The sequence below is a fragment of the Trachemys scripta genome, chromosome 12 (genome assembly GCF_013100865.1).
Source record: "Trachemys scripta elegans isolate TJP31775 chromosome 12, CAS_Tse_1.0, whole genome shotgun sequence".
Lineage (NCBI taxonomy): Eukaryota > Metazoa > Chordata > Testudines > Emydidae > Trachemys > Trachemys scripta.
The window spans coordinates 31435492-31452431 of NC_048309.1; the positions used below are offsets into that span (position 1 = coordinate 31435492).

The 16940-nt window shown below is 46.7% G+C and overlaps 1 protein-coding gene across 1 annotated transcript; it reads left to right on the plus strand.

Annotated features, from left to right (window-relative positions):
- The first annotated feature begins 15891 nt into the window (after nt 1-15891).
- On the plus strand, nt 15892-16485 carry LOC117886020 (olfactory receptor 1440-like). The gene has a single exon (XM_034787654.1). The coding sequence runs from the start codon at nt 15892-15894 to the stop codon at nt 16483-16485; it is 594 nt and encodes a 197-aa protein (XP_034643545.1).
- Nucleotides 16486-16940: the final 455 nt, after the last annotated feature.

Below are 16940 nucleotides of genomic sequence, written 5' to 3' on the forward strand. Positions count from 1 at the left end.
CCTTTATGCCATTTATCTGGTCACTGTGATGGGAAACCTGCTCATTATCCTTGTAACTTTGGTGGATCCCGCCCTTCACACCTCCATGTACTTTTCCCTCTCTAACTTGTCTGCCTTAGAGGTCGGTTACACCTCTGTCACTGTCCCCAAAATGCTGGTGAGCCTCATCTCAGGGGATAAACACATCTCCTTTGCTGGCTGTGCCATGCAAATATGATCCTTCCTTTGCTTCGGGAGCATGCAGTCTTCCTTTCTGGCCACTATGGGTATGACCGCTACATGGCAATATGCCCTGTGTTATCCCATGATTATGAACAAGAAGGCATCCTGGCCCAGGTAGTGCAGACCAGTTTGGTGTTCACCTTACCCTTCTGTAGCTCCAAAGAGATCAACCATTTCGTCTGTGACCCAGCTCCTCTGCTGTTGCTGGCCTGTGCTGACACCTCCATGAATGAAACTTTGAGGTACAGCATGGTCACTTTCTTTAGAATGGTGCCCTTTGCCTGGATCCTGTTGTGCTATATCCGGATCATCACCATTGTTGACGTCACTAGGCCTCACCCTAGGTAACTCGGGAGGGTGGAAGGCCACAAAGTGTCAATGAAGCTTTCCTGCACTAGGCCTAAGTGAACCAAACTCTATCCTTCCATGTTTAAACTCTAATCAACCTCAAAAGCCAGGTGCAATTGGAATATGTAAGCAACCAGTTATCTGTGTGCAACCCCCTGCTCAAGCGGTAATAATGAGGCCTGCATGTTTCTGGCTGAAGGGAAAAAGGACAAGATAACGGTTTAAAGAAGTTACTAACAAGCTAGGCTTATAGCTGCCAAGAATGACTTAACTATTACCAGGGATGGGAGGGGTAGAGGGAGGAAGGGGGGGAGAAAGGGAGGGCTAGAGGAGAAAGGGGGGGGTGAGGCTTAACTGCAAAATGTATAAAAGAAGAAAAACTGTTCCTGTTAATGTGCTTGATTTGAGACTTGCCAGTCTCCTTGCACCGCTTTGGGATCCCAAATAAACTTTGTTTTCTTCTCCCCCTGGTGTGTTTATTGGCGCGAAGCACACCGGACAACGAACCCCACTGTTGCTTTGCCTCGAGCACTCTGTGCTGGCAACACCATCATCCTCATGATGCCATCAACTGAGGGCAAGAGGAAAACCTTCTTCACCTGCTCCTCCCACCTCATTGTTGTGACTTTATTCTATGGTTCTGGCATCCTCCTTTATTTACGACCAAGGTCCAGTGGATTTCCAGATGGCGGTAAACTTCTCTCCCTGTTTTACACTGTTTTGCCTGCCATGTTGAACCCTTTTCTCTATAGCCTGAGGAACAGGGATATCCAAATGGCCCTGAAGAGAAATATGTGGCACAAAATAGTTCTTCGCTAGCACTGAGTGGAAAACAGATTTCCCAGCCTGTTCTGCCTCAGGATGAAACTAAGGCCTACTAAATTTTTTTCAAAGAACAAGACTCACCCACACCAGAATAGCCTAGTCATTAGGGCCATGGTGGCAGTAATAATAGGCCAGGGGAAGCTAATTCCCCCTAACTCTGGCTATGGCCCCACCCACACTCTGCCGGAAGGCCCCACCCTGTCCCCCAAAGCCAGTGGGGGCTGATCTCTGGGTTTCCTGCTTGAAAACAGGGGAGCAGGGATTCGAACTCAGCTCACCCACATCCTCGGCAAAGGCCCGAAGCACCAAACTATAGCCTCCACCTCTGTAGAGCTTTATGCAAAGTGGAACAGCTCCCACCAGCACGATTGGTAGACTGATCCCACACACCGCCAGGTTAGTGTCCTAACCCCAGTCTACTCTTGGAGTGGGCTCTTTTTTTTAGTTCAGATCCCATTGTAGATCAATGAAACATTTATCAAAACCAAAACTTTCCCTCCAGAATTTCCATTTCAACAAATTGAAATTTTCCACTGGAAAATAAAACTTTCATTGAAAAATTCCCAGTGACCTCTAGTACTCAGAGAATGTGACTTGTCTAATAAGCATACTGTTGGGGGCACAATTGACAGAAGTACTTATTGGTTTTGGTCGCCTTAGTGACTGAATTGAGACTCCTTGGGCATGATTTCTGAGGTGGGCTGGGCTCTCCCAGTGACATCTGCTGCTGTTATGAGCACTCAACGCTTCTGAAAATCATGCTGCAGGCCTATCAAGTTGGTGGCTGCCCACAAAAGTCCTGACGGAAATGACTCTCCAAAAATTGCTTCAGAAATCTGTAGCAGAACCAGGACTAGAAGCCAATTTTCCTTGGCCTGAGGCCACTAGACCATCCTTTCTCTTCCGTTAGGCCTGTGCACCATTGGCTACAAACATTCCAGCTTCTGCAATGAAGTAGAGCGGGGCGTAGAGCTGCCTGGAGAACAGAATTTCCTTCCTGTGGGTGTTGGAACAAATTTTCATCCCAAGTTGACAGCCCGGGTACAAAAAGTGAAACCTTAAAAATGGTTCACAGGCTCATGGGGCCGTTTGACTTTCTGGGCTTCCCAGGGAGATGGGAAGCTGCCTATCCAGAGAGCTAGCTGCTGAGGTGTTGGTTGCTCAAGGAGTCGAGGTGATGGCTGCCCAGGGAGTTGGGGAATGTCTGCCCAGCAAGTGGGCTACAGCAGAGCCAGTAACGCTGAGCGACCAGCAGGCTGCCTGGGACCTGTGCAGCCCTGGTCGCCTAGCAGCTAGCCTTCCAATTGCTAGGCTGGCTGAATAGTGGGCATGTTGACAGAAAAGCAGGCAGGGATGTAGGTTAGCTGGTTTGCTTCCCGGCCTGGTTACATCGAAAGCTGCGACAGAATCCACCTGTTCCCAGGTAGCACGTCAGATCTGTTGAATCAGCAACACGGGTCTGTTGGTAAATTTTCAGCAAGCTCTAGCAAGGTCTCCTCATCTCCATCCATTACAGATCTCCATTCCAGTCACTGTCCTTCTGGGGTCCTCTGGACCAGATCACCACATGCTGTAAATCAGTGCGGTTCCATTCACTTCTGTAAAATGTCATCTGGGAAATGGAGTGCCTGATACTTGTCGCTCTTCTGGGACAGCGGTCTGAGATCTTGCTCACTAATAAGAGGTTTGGAGTGCACAGATTTCCTAATAGCAGTCATTCAGAGGAGTGAGGATAGCCTCCTGGCTCCCAATCCAGTGCACCTTCCCCTGGGCCAAAGAGTAATCTGGTGAGGGAAAGGATGATGGTGGTCGTCTGCTTTATCTTCTGGGTACAATCCAGTGTGTCTGCTTCAGAACAATGCAGGAATATCAGTGGGGTCTATGATAGTGGTCCCCAAACTTTTCAGAGTCATGCCTCCCCTTACCCCTGTCTGCATCCCCCTCCCCCCCCCCAGGCGCCAGGGCCATGGCTCCTGGGGTGGGGGGAGTGTAGACAGGGGTAATGGGGCTTAGGCTGGGCTGCAGCTGGGGGCAGGTCTGGGGCCGGGGCCAGGGCCAGGGATGGGGATGGGGATGGGGCTGGAAGTGGAGCCGTGGCTGGGCCATGGAGAGAGCTGGCAACCGGGGCCATGGCCAGGGGTGGGGCTCGGTTGGGATCCAGAGCAGGGGGCAGGAGCCAGTGCTGCGGCTAGAGGCAGGGCTGGAACAGAGTTGGGGGTGGAGCGGGTCTGGGTGTTGCTCCCTCCCTGCCCCCTATGGGGGCTGGCCTGGGCCCCACCACGACCCCCGAACATTCCTCCACACACGCCCCACAGTTTGGGAACCACTGGCCTAGGAGCATTCTTGGGAGTTGATCTTTCCAAAGGTTCAAGCGTATTTTACTCTCCTAGCTTCCTCTGACAAACCCCAGCTGGAATGTTAAGGACAGTAAGTGACAAAAGTTGAAATCAGTTGAGCTAGTATAAATGGGGATTTTCCATGGCTTAGAACTCAGCCAAATCAAGACACACTTTTATGGCCACCTCTGAGTTCTAGACCACCTCATATTTCAATTTCCTATTTGAATCCTTTGAAGTATTAGAGCTGTTCAAATGTCGGTCCCTGGTCATTGTCAAAGGCGGCAAATTTCCACCCATTTGTCACCATCCTGCTTCTTGGAAACAGCTGAAAAATGGAGCCAAGGCAGAGGCCAAGTAGGAGAATTTTGGCAAATGTATAAGCAATTGCAAACAGGAGTTGGAGTGGGAAGTGTTAAACAGCCTACTACCAGTGTTGTTATTGCCAGATCTATAATGCAGCTAAAGTCACATCATTTAAACATACATCCATAAATAAAATCATGTAAACTCAGATGACTCGTTGAACTTTATGTAGTGGTGTTAGCTGTGTGGAAAGTAAAATGTTAATAAATTTCTGACTTATAATGAGTATTGGGTCGTTAAGCTGGGGTAACATCAGGGATTGGCTCCCAAAGGAATCATAGAGACACTTCATCCTGCCTTCTCCCTTAAATCCAAGATCCAATGGAGAAGATAGCTTCAGTTCCTTAGTGGGGTTAGTGACAGATCAGAGAGCTACTAAAGCTCCATTTACCATGGTTGTCGCCTCTCAGTTACAAGGGGTTCGCCTGTCTGAGGTCTGGATTATCCAGTTACCTTTTTTGTGAATTAATTAGGAGATGGAAGATTTCATATGTTTATTCTTGCATCTGTGACCCAGACATGAGGGAGGGATACGCTGCACTTTATGTGCAATGGGCACATGGATTGCAGGTGAGTTTCATTCTGTTTTACACCTGGTTTACCTGTTGTTTTCCTTTTGAAGAGGTGGTACCTGATTCTGTGTGGTTTGATGCCATATGTGCACATTAAACCCACCTCAGAGTGCCTGTATTGGGATCCAGCAGCATTTCCCACTCCCTCTGCACTAGTGTAAGTGATGACAGTATGTTCGCGGCAGAGAAAAAACTGACCAGAAATGCACCAAGGGTCAGATTTTTAAAGTTATTTAGGCATCTGTTAGGATTTTCAAAACATCTAGGCACCTAAAATGCATTGAGTGTCAGACACCTGGATGCATTTGAAAATCCCACTAGACACCTAACTCCTTTTAAAAATCTGGCCCTAACTGAATAATGTCAGTGTTTGGAACCAAGAAACTGAAACACAAATCAGATCATCCAGCAATATGGAGAAAAATTTGCACACGTGGGAATAATGGGCCAGATCCCCAGCTGGGTAAATCAGCCATAGCAGTCAACTGTTCAGATCCCCAGTGGATGTGAATCAGCCTCAGCTCCACTGGAGTCAATGGTACCAGATGCCCAGCTGGTACAGTTAATAGGGCTATTCACACCAGCTGAAGATGTGGGCTAAAGCATTGTTCTGTCTATTTATTCAGGGTTCCAGCTGCTCTTTTCCCTCTTATAATCAGCAAGGCTGTTTTTCTCCTCCCTTTTTCTGTCCATCAGTCACAGGTTCCCTGATCCCTTCATTCCATGGCACAGTGACTCATTTGCTTCCTCTGAGCCCCTTCCTCCCAGCCTGCCTAACCTGAATCCTTTACTGTGGGTCTGCTTTCCCATGAGAGCTGAACAGGGAATTCTCCTGCTTTAGCACGCACTGCCCTCCAGTGCTACCTGCTCCTTTGTTTCCAGGAGTGGCAGACCCCAGTCCTCTCAGCAGATCTACTACAATGAATACAGATCTGCGTGATTGGAAGGATACATGGTACCAGACCCCACTGCAGACCCAGGGCCTAATTGATGATTAGATTATCCCAGGGACTCAGAGCTGTACCTGACAGTAGAATCCTGGAAGCTGCCAGGTGTTTCAGGAGCTAAACACAAAGAGATCCACATTCTGGATTGCTAAATGACTGTGAAATAGTCGAGGTTTCAACCAGTAAAATATTCTCCAGACACCTGCTTGCAGATTTTCATCTTTGAAAATATAAGGTTTATTTTTTTAAATGCATCCAAATGTCCTGATCTGACTGTCCTCTCACTTGCCCTGGTGTGAATCAGAAATTCATCCATAGAAGCCAGTGTGGTTATTAGAGATTGAAACTAGGAATTCCCACTCCATAGAAAATTTCAACATTTCAAAATTTGCTTAGGATAGAAACATTTTTTTTTTAATTTCCTGTGAAATGAAATTTTGGAAAAAGAACCTTTCATTTTGGAACCGTGAAAACATTTCAATCCAATTAAATCCAAAGGTTTTGTTTCTGGTTTTGACCTAAAATAACGAGAACTGTAAAGTTGTTTCAAAATAAAAAATCACAACCTTTTGTTCTGATAATATCAAAACATCATCTAAATGTTTCTTTCTTTTCTGAAACACAGTGATGTGGAAATTGACGCGTTCCAACAAAACATTTAGATTTCAACAAAACGGCATTTTCCGATGGAGAAACGTTCCATCAGAAAATTTCCAACCATTTGTAGGGATTACACCATCATAAAACCAATGTCAGAGGAGAAATCAGAGCTCAGATTTGCTTCTGTCAGTTTCTTTGGCAGATTGTGGGACAATAGGAACCTGCTGCTGCAAACACGTATAGACGTGAGTTTCATATTCACAAGACAGAAAAGAGGAAAATGTACTGCCAGTGAATTTTCAAACCAGGAACTTTGTTCCAATGGGTAGAGAAAGGGACTTAGACTTGAATTTAGATAAGTCAGTGCCAAACCTGAGCCACCTCAAAGCCTTTTTTTCATGGATTCTGAGCACTCCCGTGTCTAGATGAAGCCAGGAGGGCTGGCGACTTACATCTGAAGTAGAGCTGAGTGGGAAACAGTTTTCCTATGCTGTGAAACTTTTTGAGATTTCAGATTTTTTTCCCATTCCAAATCAGGATGAAAAGTCAAAATCTTATAAATGTTCACAGACTGAAAATCCCCTGAACTGCTATTCAGGTCCATCAAAATGTTTCACTTTGATAATTTCAATATGTGTCTTTTCAGTTTTTGACTGTTTTAATTTTATATTTTAGAATAATTTGCTTACATTTCTAAATGAAAAATCTTTTTTTGTTGTTTTTCATTTCCCCCCCAAAATTATTTTGATTTAGGCAATTCATTGAAACCACCTCTTTCCAGCAAAACATTCTAGTTTTGATGTGTTACTATTTTCTGATGAAAAAAATCTTTCATGAAAACATTTCTGGCCGGTTCCATCTGAAGATCAGCGTTGGTCAGGTGCTCAAATGATCTCATGTAGTTATCTAAGTGATTTGTCTAGATTCTCCAAGGCCGAGAAACAGATTCCAGCATCTCCTGTTGCTAAGAAGGGACAGAAGAGGAGACCTGCTGGAGGTTAAGCAGTTTTGAAAATCTGATCATTTTGTGTAGTTGCCTAAGTGGGAGCTAAGGGCCAGTGGCCATATTTTTAAAGTTATTTAGACACATAGAGGGATTTCAAAGAGCAATAAAGCACCTAACACCCATTGAAATCAATAGGAGTTAAGCATTTATCTACATCTTAGCTGACTAAATACCTTTAAAAATCTGGCCCTGAGCTTTTTTGAAAATCTGGCCCTATCACTAGTGCAGAAATGTACAGCCTACATATTTAGTGGAGCATAAAAACTCTGCCCTGGCAATCATTTTCAGATTTAGTTTGAAGTGTTGGTTTTTAGGGGTGAACCCAAAGAACTACAATCAATTAAGAAAAAAATACAGGATAACTGACACACAATTCCCCATCCGTAGCACTGAATTTCAAAATAGGAGTATGCCAAACTAAATTTAAAAATATCTGTTTTATGAATTCTTCACATTGTTACAAAATACAGAAAAATATGTCTTAAAAACAAACTATAGAGGAATGGCATTTTTATATGAATTCTTTGTGTGTGTGTGTTTTAAGGTTTTTCAAAGGTTTAAAAACTTTGGATAGCCATCCTTTTGTACATGAAGTTAAAATCAAATGTATGACCACTGCTACTAAATTAATGTATAAATAAATAATTCAGCATTGGTCATTACATTCTGAACCAGCAGAGTAGCAGGTTGGAGGTCTACGTTGGATATTAGTAAAAACTATTTCACTCGGAGGGTGGTGAAGCACTGGAATGGGTTACCTAAGGAGGTAGTGGAATCTCCATCCTTAGAGGTTTTTAAGGCCCGGCTTGACAAAGCCCTGGCTGGGATGATTTAGTTGGGGTCGGTCCTGCTTTGAGTAGGGGGTTGGACTAGATGATCAACACACACACACACTGTAATCTGTATGCAGATCTTATAAGCACAGAAAATGTCTTATAAATGGTGTTTGCCATTTCTGTTTGCCAGAAGCTGGGAATGGGTGACAGGGGATGGATTACTTGGTGATTACCTGTTGTGTTCATTCCCTCTGGGGCACCTGGCATTGGCCACTGACGAAGACAGGATACTGGGCTAGATGGACCTTTGGTCTGACTCAGTAGGGCCGTTCTTATGCTCTTTCTAAGATTGCAACATTTAAAATAAATTGCAATCTTACAAAGAGGAAGAAGTAGAGAGGGAATCCTGTATTATGTGAATATTGGTACTTTGCAAAGTAAGAAATAAAAAGAAATTTTGAATTATATACTGATGTCACCTTTAGGGGACATATTAATTTTGTTTTGTGGATTTTTTCTTTATGAAGATGGTGGCTAATGCACATTATATTTGTCATAGGTTTCACCCCCACTCTGAACTTTAGGGTACAGATATGGGGACCTGCATGAGAACCCCTAAGCTTAATTACCAGCTTAGATCAGTATGCTGCCACCACCCAAATCGTTTAAAACAATTGTTTATGAGTCATTTGTGAAATTCTGTCTTCTCCCCCAGTATCTCTCCCTCCCAAGTACTGTAACCCTTCCCTGGGTAACCTTGAGAGACTTTTCCACCAATTTCCTGGTGAACACTGATCCAAACACTTGGATCTTAAAACAAGGAGAAATTAATCATTCCCCCCTTTCCTGGCAGGATTTGAGTTAATTTCCCTTTCCCCCATCAATTCCTGGTGAGTACAGATCCAATCCCCTTGAATCTTAGAACAAGGAAAAATTAATCAGGTTCTTAAAATAAGACTTTTAATTAAAGAAAAGGGGTAAAAAAAATGCCTCTGTGAGATTAGCATACAAGCTACTCTCACAGACAACAATTCAAAACACAGAGGATGTCCCCCTGGGCAAAACCTTAGTTACACAGAAGAAAACCCAATTTGATTATCCCTCTAATGCACAAGACAAGTCACAAAAGAAAATAAACATAAACTAATTTATTCCTTCTCTAATACTCAGTACCCTGTTTGATTCCTGGGTCTTTTCACTCTGGCACAAAACTGAAACTAACACTGAGACAAAGGAAAACTTCCCTCCTTCCTCTTGAAACATTTTGTCCCCTCATTGGTTCCTCTGGTCAGGTGTCAGCTAGGCTAGGTGAACTTCTTAACCCTTTACAGGTAAAAGGGGCATTAACCCTTAACTGTCTGTTTATGACAATATTTAATTTGAAGGAGACTAAGTCATCATGGTGTGAAGGGTAAAAATCTGTCATGGATCAGAAGTACCTTAAGAAGCAAAAAACAAAGAATGGGATTAAGTGTACAATTTTCAATTTTACAAATTAACACTGGGATGCCTTGAGCTTCCATTCCACAAACCAGTGCATAGGTGTGGGAAGTAGGTGTCCGGGGGGTGCTGCAACACCCTCAGGTTTTGCGCCCGGCATCCTGGTCGCTGGCCCTGGGTCCTGGACACTGGCCCCTGCTGCACAGGATCCCAGCCACTGGCCTCGCTGCTGCCCGGGGGTTCTACTGCCGGCCACCGGCCCTAGGGCTCCTCTGTTGGCCCTAAAGGCTCCGCTGCTGGCCCTAAAGGCTCCGCTGCTGGCCCCAGGGTTCTGGCCGCCAGCCCACATGCGGGGTCCCACCCAGGAGTTGGCCCCATGGTCCTGGCCGCTGACCCACATGTGGGGTCCTGCCCAGCTGCTGGCCCCAGGGTCCCGGCCGCCGGCCCGCATGCTGGATCCTGGCCACCAGCTTGGGATCCTGCCCAGCCAGGACCCCAGAGGCTCCACTGCCAGCCCCAGGGGTCCTGCCCAGCTGCTGGCTCTGGTCCCGGGGGCTCTGTTGCCGGCCCTGCATGTGGGGTACTGGCTGATAGCCCCACACCTGGGGCTTCGCACTTGCCTCTAGCTGTGGTTCCAGCCTCCTCTCCCTTACCTGTGAGTCCAGCCCCCAAGATCCACAGCCCCAGCTCTAGGGGGTGCTGAGGGGCGCAGATAGGGGTAAGAGGGGTGCAATTCAGCACCCCCACTACAAAAACTGTTCCAGCACCACTGGTCCAGTGTTGCGGATAGCTAGCTAGACAGACAGATGGGTGTGTATGTGTAAGGGTACTGTTGTCCCCTTACTAAAACTCAGTGGGGGTGTTTTGGTTGGCAAGCTCCCAGTACCAAAGGAAAGGGGAAGAGTCGGTGGGAAATCAGGACCGTGAGACTGACAGTCCCCAGAAACAATAGGGGAGTGGTCAATGCTCCAGGTCAGCCTGATTGACAGGCCGTCAAGGCTAATCAGGGAGTCAGGAGGCCAGGGGGTCCCGTCCTCCATGTGAGCTGGAATTGCCTGGGTCAGACAGAGTGAGGCCGAGCTAGGGTGACCAGATGTCCCAATTTTATAGACACAGTCCCGATACTCAGGGTTTTTTCATATATAGACACCTATTCCCCCCCACACCATGTCCCAATTTTTCACATTTGCTATCTGGTCACCCTAGGCTGAGCTAAGGAGAAAGCAGGGGCCCGAGCTGAGCTGTGGAGCAGAGCTGTGCCAGAGCCAGAGGGGCCAGAAAAGCAGCCCAGGAAGGAGGTCAGTGCTGGGAGCAGAGCCACAGACACAGCCCAGATAGTGGACCTGTGCTGGGAGCAGAGCTGCAGCAACCAGAGCCAGGGGGCCAGAGACGCAGCCCAGTCAGCTGGAGGCAGAGCAGCAACAGCAGCCGTACTGAGGCAGAGTGGAGCTGGAGCTGAGGGAGAGTGGAGCTGGGGCTGGAGCAGTCTGAAGGGTGTGGTGAGCAGTTGGGGAGAACAAGGGGGACCCCGGGCAGTGGGCCCAGTGCAGGGAGACACCCCCAGCCAAGAGGCCTTGCAGGCTAGCCTTGGAGGGGGATTGTAACCCCGACCCTCCGTGGGTGCTCTGGGACTGGAGCACCCACAGGGAAAAATTAGAGGGTACTCCTCACCCACCGGCAGCCAAGCTCTCCCCTCCTTGCCTCCTTCTCCCCCACACAGCATGCTGCGTCCCCGCTCCTCCCAGTGCTTCCCACCCCCTGCACCTAACAGCTGGTTGGTGGCACTTAAGACTTTCTGGGAGGGAGGGGGAGGAGTGGGGACATGGCATGCTCAGTGGAGGAGACAGAGAAAAGGTGGGGCAGGGGCAGGGACTTTGGGGAAGGGGTGGAATGGGGGCAGGGCGAGGGCAATGCAGGGCAGGAATAGGGGTGCAGGGGCGGGGCCAAGGGTGGGGAGGGGTCGGGCACCCACTGGGCAGAGGGGAAGTCAGCGCCTATGACCCTGACGGGACAGGGGTGATGCTGGGAAGAAGGGTCCTGCCACTTAGAGCTTGAGAGTGTGTGGCCACTGCCAGAGCAAATGTCCAACCCGCAGCATCCCTGCAGCACAGCCAGGACCTGAGAAGGAGCCTGGGACTTGTGAGGAACAGATTGAACTTCCCTTACATTTCAGAGATGCTGGTTGTGATGTCCCCGTGCCACAGAGCAGGGTTATGTGTTTTCCTTTAACCTTTCCCATTTTTTCCTTATTTTTTTAAATTGATTGTTGTTTAATAAATTGTATTTGCTTAAGTGTCCAGTGCAGAGAGAGCACCCCAAGTGGGGACACCCTAGCCCCTGCCCTAAGTGACCACCACACGACTGGAGGTCCAGCCCCCCAGGAATACTAGGCCCAGCCTTGTTGGGATTACGAGGACTCTGTCACACAGGAGAGTGGAAGGGGAGTCCTCTAGGTCAGGCAGGGCTCTGAGTAAAGGAAGTGGGAGCTACGACTCAGATCCTTTCGCTAGCCCACTTCACCGGGGTAGTTAGTGTATAAGCCAGGAAAGTTCCCCACAAGAACAGGACCATTCCCCTGCTTACATATGGGGATAGCGAAACAGATGGATGATTGGAAATGGGATTAAACAAGTGAGCTGGGAAAATTTGCCAATGAAACAAAACTGTTTTGTATTGTCAAGACAGAGAAGGCTGTTAGGAATGTCAGAGAGACCTGACCAAGCTAGATAGAGAGACATCAAAAAGGCAGATGAAATTCAGTGTTGAAAGACACAAAATAATGCACACAGGAGGGAACAATGTGGTATGTTCTGATGTGGAATACAGAGCTCACTTCTCTTTAGAGATGAGATGGATAAGTAGGCACTTGATTAAAGTATACAAAATACACTAAATGGCACAGAGAAGAAAGTTCAGACACTTTGTTCTCCCTGTCTCAATATGAGGAAGAAAGATGTTCAATAGGAGTGAATGGCAGAAAAATTGACACTCACAAAAGGAGATACTTTTTCACACAATGTTTACAAATGCAGTTAGCCTGTGGAACTCATTGCCACATGATAAAATTGAAGCCAATAATTAAGCAGCATTCAGGAAAAAAATGGGTCCTTTCATACCCCTAAGGAAGCTGGCCCTGTCTCTCTAAGGTACTAATATGGACCTCACTACCAAAGTGTAGCACAATCTTTAATGTAGCCTCAAAACATCTCCATGGAGTAAGAAAGTCCTGTTATCCCCATCATACAGATGTGGAACTGAGTCACAAAAAGGTTAAGTAATTTGTGCAAGGTCTTACGTGAGGAGAAGAACAGAGACTTGAACCACAGCTCCAATATGCTTGCGTCATGCACCAACCCAGGACGAACCTTCATCTCTAGTTGGTATGCAAGAGATCATATTGGCTTAGATGGACTCCCTGCTTGATCTGGTTTGGCAGTTCTTAGCATCATATGTTCTAAAGAATAGGTACAACGGGGAGCACTAACCCAGCAACTGCAGAGTAACATCAGCTGTTAGTGATAAAACTCTTAAAAACCAAAACCTTGCTTCATGCCCAGAGAGAAGGATCTGGCTTTGATTCCGACTCTTGCATCGGCAGCAGAATGGCTATGTAATTTCCAAACACAGAAATAGTATCATGGGTGATGATGTGTGAGCCGGGAGGAACCTAGCTTGGCTTTCATAGCCCATGATGGAATTTTGAGGTCATTTCTCAGAGCTGAAACACCTTTGCCATGACAGTATCTTCTTGTTGCCTCGACTCTTTCATAATAGCATATCTCCTTCTTGGCATAAGCCACAGTATGATAAGGTGACTTTCTAGTGGCTGGTTTTGTTTAACGTCTTCATTAATGATCTGGATGATGGGATGGATTGCATTCTCAGCAAGTTCATGGAAGACACTAAGCTGTGGGGAGAGGTAGATATGCTGGAGGGTAGGGATAGGATACAGAGGGACCTAGACAAATTGAAGGACTGGGCTAAAAGAAATCTGATGAGGTTCAACAAGGACAAGTGCAGAGTCCTGCACTTAGGACAGAAGAATCCCATGCACTGCTACAGGCCGGGGACCAACTGGCTAAGCAGCAGTTCTGCAGAAAAGGACCTGGGGATTACAGTGGATGAGAAGCTGGATGTGAGTCAACAGTATGCCCTTGTTGCCAAGAAGGCTAATGTAGGGCTGCATTACTAGGAGCATTGACAGCAGATCAAGAGAAGTGATTTTCCCCCTGTATTCGGCATTGGTGAGGCCACATCTGGAGTGCTGTATTTGGTTTTGGGCCCCTCGCTACAGGAAAGATGTGGACAAATTGGAGAGAGTCCAGCAGAGGGCAATGAAACTGATTAGGGGGCTGGGGCACATGATTTATGAGGAGAGGCTGAGGGAACTGGGATTATTTAGTCTGCAGAAGAGAGAAGTGAGGAGGGAGGATTTGATAGCAGCCTTCAACTACCTGAAGGGGGGTTCCAAAAAGGATGGAGCTTGACTGTTCTTAGCGGTGGCAGATCACAGAAAAAGGAGCAATGGTCTCAAGTTGCAGTGGGGGAGGTCTAGATTGGATATTAGGAAACACTATTTCACTAGTGAAGCACTGGAATGGGGGTTATACCTAGGGAGGTGGTGGAATCTCCATCCTTAGAGGTTTTTAAAGCCTGGCTTGACAAAGCCCTGGCTAGGATGATTTAGTTGGTGTTGGTCCTGCTTTGAGCAGGGGGTTGGACTAGATGACCTCCTGAGGTCTCTTCCAACCCTAATCTTCTATGTTTCTATGACTAGACAGAGGTTGTTCACTATAGCCTGTATTCCATACACCAACTTGTAGAGCTAAAGAGTTAGTAGCCCATGGTTTTATATCCAGAGGTCATGGGTTCCATTCCCAGCTATACCCCATTCAGGGACCTTAGTACACCAGCCACCAGATTTTCAAAGGTATATAGACAGACATGTGTCTAAAGACACAGATAGGTAGAGTTGCATGAAATTCTTTCTGCCTTTTATCATTTTTTACAGCACTGCTCAGGTTTGGCCCAGCTGCCCCTCCATCTTTATGGCGGAGCAGTGGGCAGGCCAAAAGTTTAGCGAGAAGTGCTGCGACCCTGAGTATCAGGTAGCAACGCCCAGAGCTGGGACCCACCCTGCAGGACAGGAGCCTCTGATTTCAATGGGAACTGGGGGCCATATTTTAGAGGTGTCCAGCCACTTAATAGGATTTTCAAAAGTGTCCAGTTGCCTACTTCCCACTGAACTCCAGCTAGGAGCTTTCAGAATATGGGTCTAGGTACATAGCTGCATCTTTAGGTGTCTAAATCCCTTTGGCAATGTTGCCACAGGGAAATGCTTCAGGCTTGGGGAGGTAGAAGAGTGGAGAAGAGGGTGTTGGTATTAAAAAGTGCTTCCCAATGATTCACAAGCTAAATATGGATCAACAGTGTAACACTGTTGCAAAAAAAGCAAACATTATTCTGGGATGTATTAGCAGGAGTGTTGTAAGCAAGACACGAGAAGTAATTCTTCCGCTCTACTCCGCACTGATTAGACCTCAACTGGAGTATTGTGTCCAGTTCTGGGTGCCACATTTCAGGAAAGATGTGGACAAATTGGAGAAAGTCCAGAGAAAAGCAACAAAAATGATTAAAGGTCTAGAAAACATGACCTATGAGGGAAGATTGAAAAAATCAGGTTTGTTTAATCTGGAAAAGGGAAGACTGAGAGGGGACATGATAACGGTTTTCAAGTACATAAAAAGTTTCTACAAGGAGGAGGGAGAAGAATTGTTCTTCTTAACATCTGAGGATAGGACAAGAATCAATAGGCTTAAATTGCAGCAAGGGAGGTTCAGGTTGGACATTAGGAAAAACTTCCCAACTGTCATCGTGGTTAAGCACTGGAATAAATTGCCGAGGGAGGCTGTGGAATCTCCATCATTGAAGATTTTTAAGAGCAGGTTAGACAAACACCTGTCAGGGATGGTCTAGATAATTAGCCCTGCCACGAGTGCAGGGGAATGGTCTAGATGACCTCTCGAGGTCCCTTCCAGTCCTATGATTCTATGATTCTATGATTTCTTTCTGTTCTTACAGGTCACAGTTTTGGCTGAATAAATGTCCATGGCAAACCAGACAACAGTGACCGAGTTTATTCTCCTGGGACTTTTTAGTGACCCACAGCTCCAGACTTTCCTCTTCCTGGTGTTCCTAGTTATTTACCTGTCCACCCTAGGGGGCAATGTGGCCATCATGTTGGTGAGAAGGGCTGATCCCCACCTGGGCACCCCCATGTATTTCCTCCTTTCCCATTTAGCCTTCTCAGATATCTGCTTCTCCTCAGTAACGGTGCCTAAGATGCTGGAGACCCTCTTATCAGAGCCGAAAACCATTTCTGTCAGCTGCTGCTTTGCCCAGATGTTCTTCCTCCTCCTGTCAGGGTGTAGTGAGGTTTTCATTCTCTCAGCGATGGCTTATGACCGATACGCTGCCATCTGCAACCCGTTGCGTTATATCAGGACAATGAGCAAACGCGTCTGCAGTCAGCTGGTGGCCGGTGCATGGCTGATCGGATCTTTGTATGCCCTCATCAACACGCTCCCTCTGTTGGACTTACATTTCTGTGGGCCTAATGCAATCAACCATTTCAGTTGTGAGCTCCCCTCCCTGGTGGCCCTGTCCTGCTCTGAGACCTTCACTAATGATATGGTGTTTCTCACCTCTGCTCTGACTGTAGGTCTGGTCTCATTCTCCCTTACCCTGGGCTCCTACATTCATATCCTCACCACCATCCTGAGGATACGCTCCGTGGAGGGCAGGCGTAAAGCCTTCTCCACCTGCAGCTCCCACCTCATTGTGGTGGGTTTATGCTATGGGACGGGTTTGTTTAGGTATTTCAGACCCAATTCGGTCTCTTCTGTGGTACTTGATGGCCTGGTATCCATCCAGTACAGCATCTTAACCCCCATGTTAAACCCCCTCATCTACAGCCTGAAAAACAAGGAGGTGAAGGCAGCTCTGAGGAGACTACTGCGGGGAAAGAACCACCCAGCTCCAGGGTAACCCAAACATTATGTTTGAATGTGTAATAAAGAAGCAGAGAAGTGTCGATAGCTGACTGCTCAGGTTTTCTGCTAGTGTATAGCGTGGTGAGACTTTGAACCTATGTATTCGTAACCAATTGGGGTTAGGTTGTGAGAGCATCTCAATCATCTTCAAGGACAAGTAGGATGGGGTTCTCAAAGCCCTCAAAACCTCTGGGCAATTGGAGAACTTTCCACAATTTTGAATGGACTTTCCCTGCTCCATGCTGATGGCCTGTTGGCTCCAATATAAGAATGTAAGAATGGCCATGAACTTATCTAGTTCTTTTTTGAACCCTGTTATAGTCTTGACCTTCACAACATCCTCTGGCAAAGAGTTCCACAGGTTGACTGTTAGTTGTGTGTTTGTTTTAAACCTGCTGCCTATTAATTTCATTGGGTGATGCCTAGTTCTTGTGTTATTTCCTTATTTAC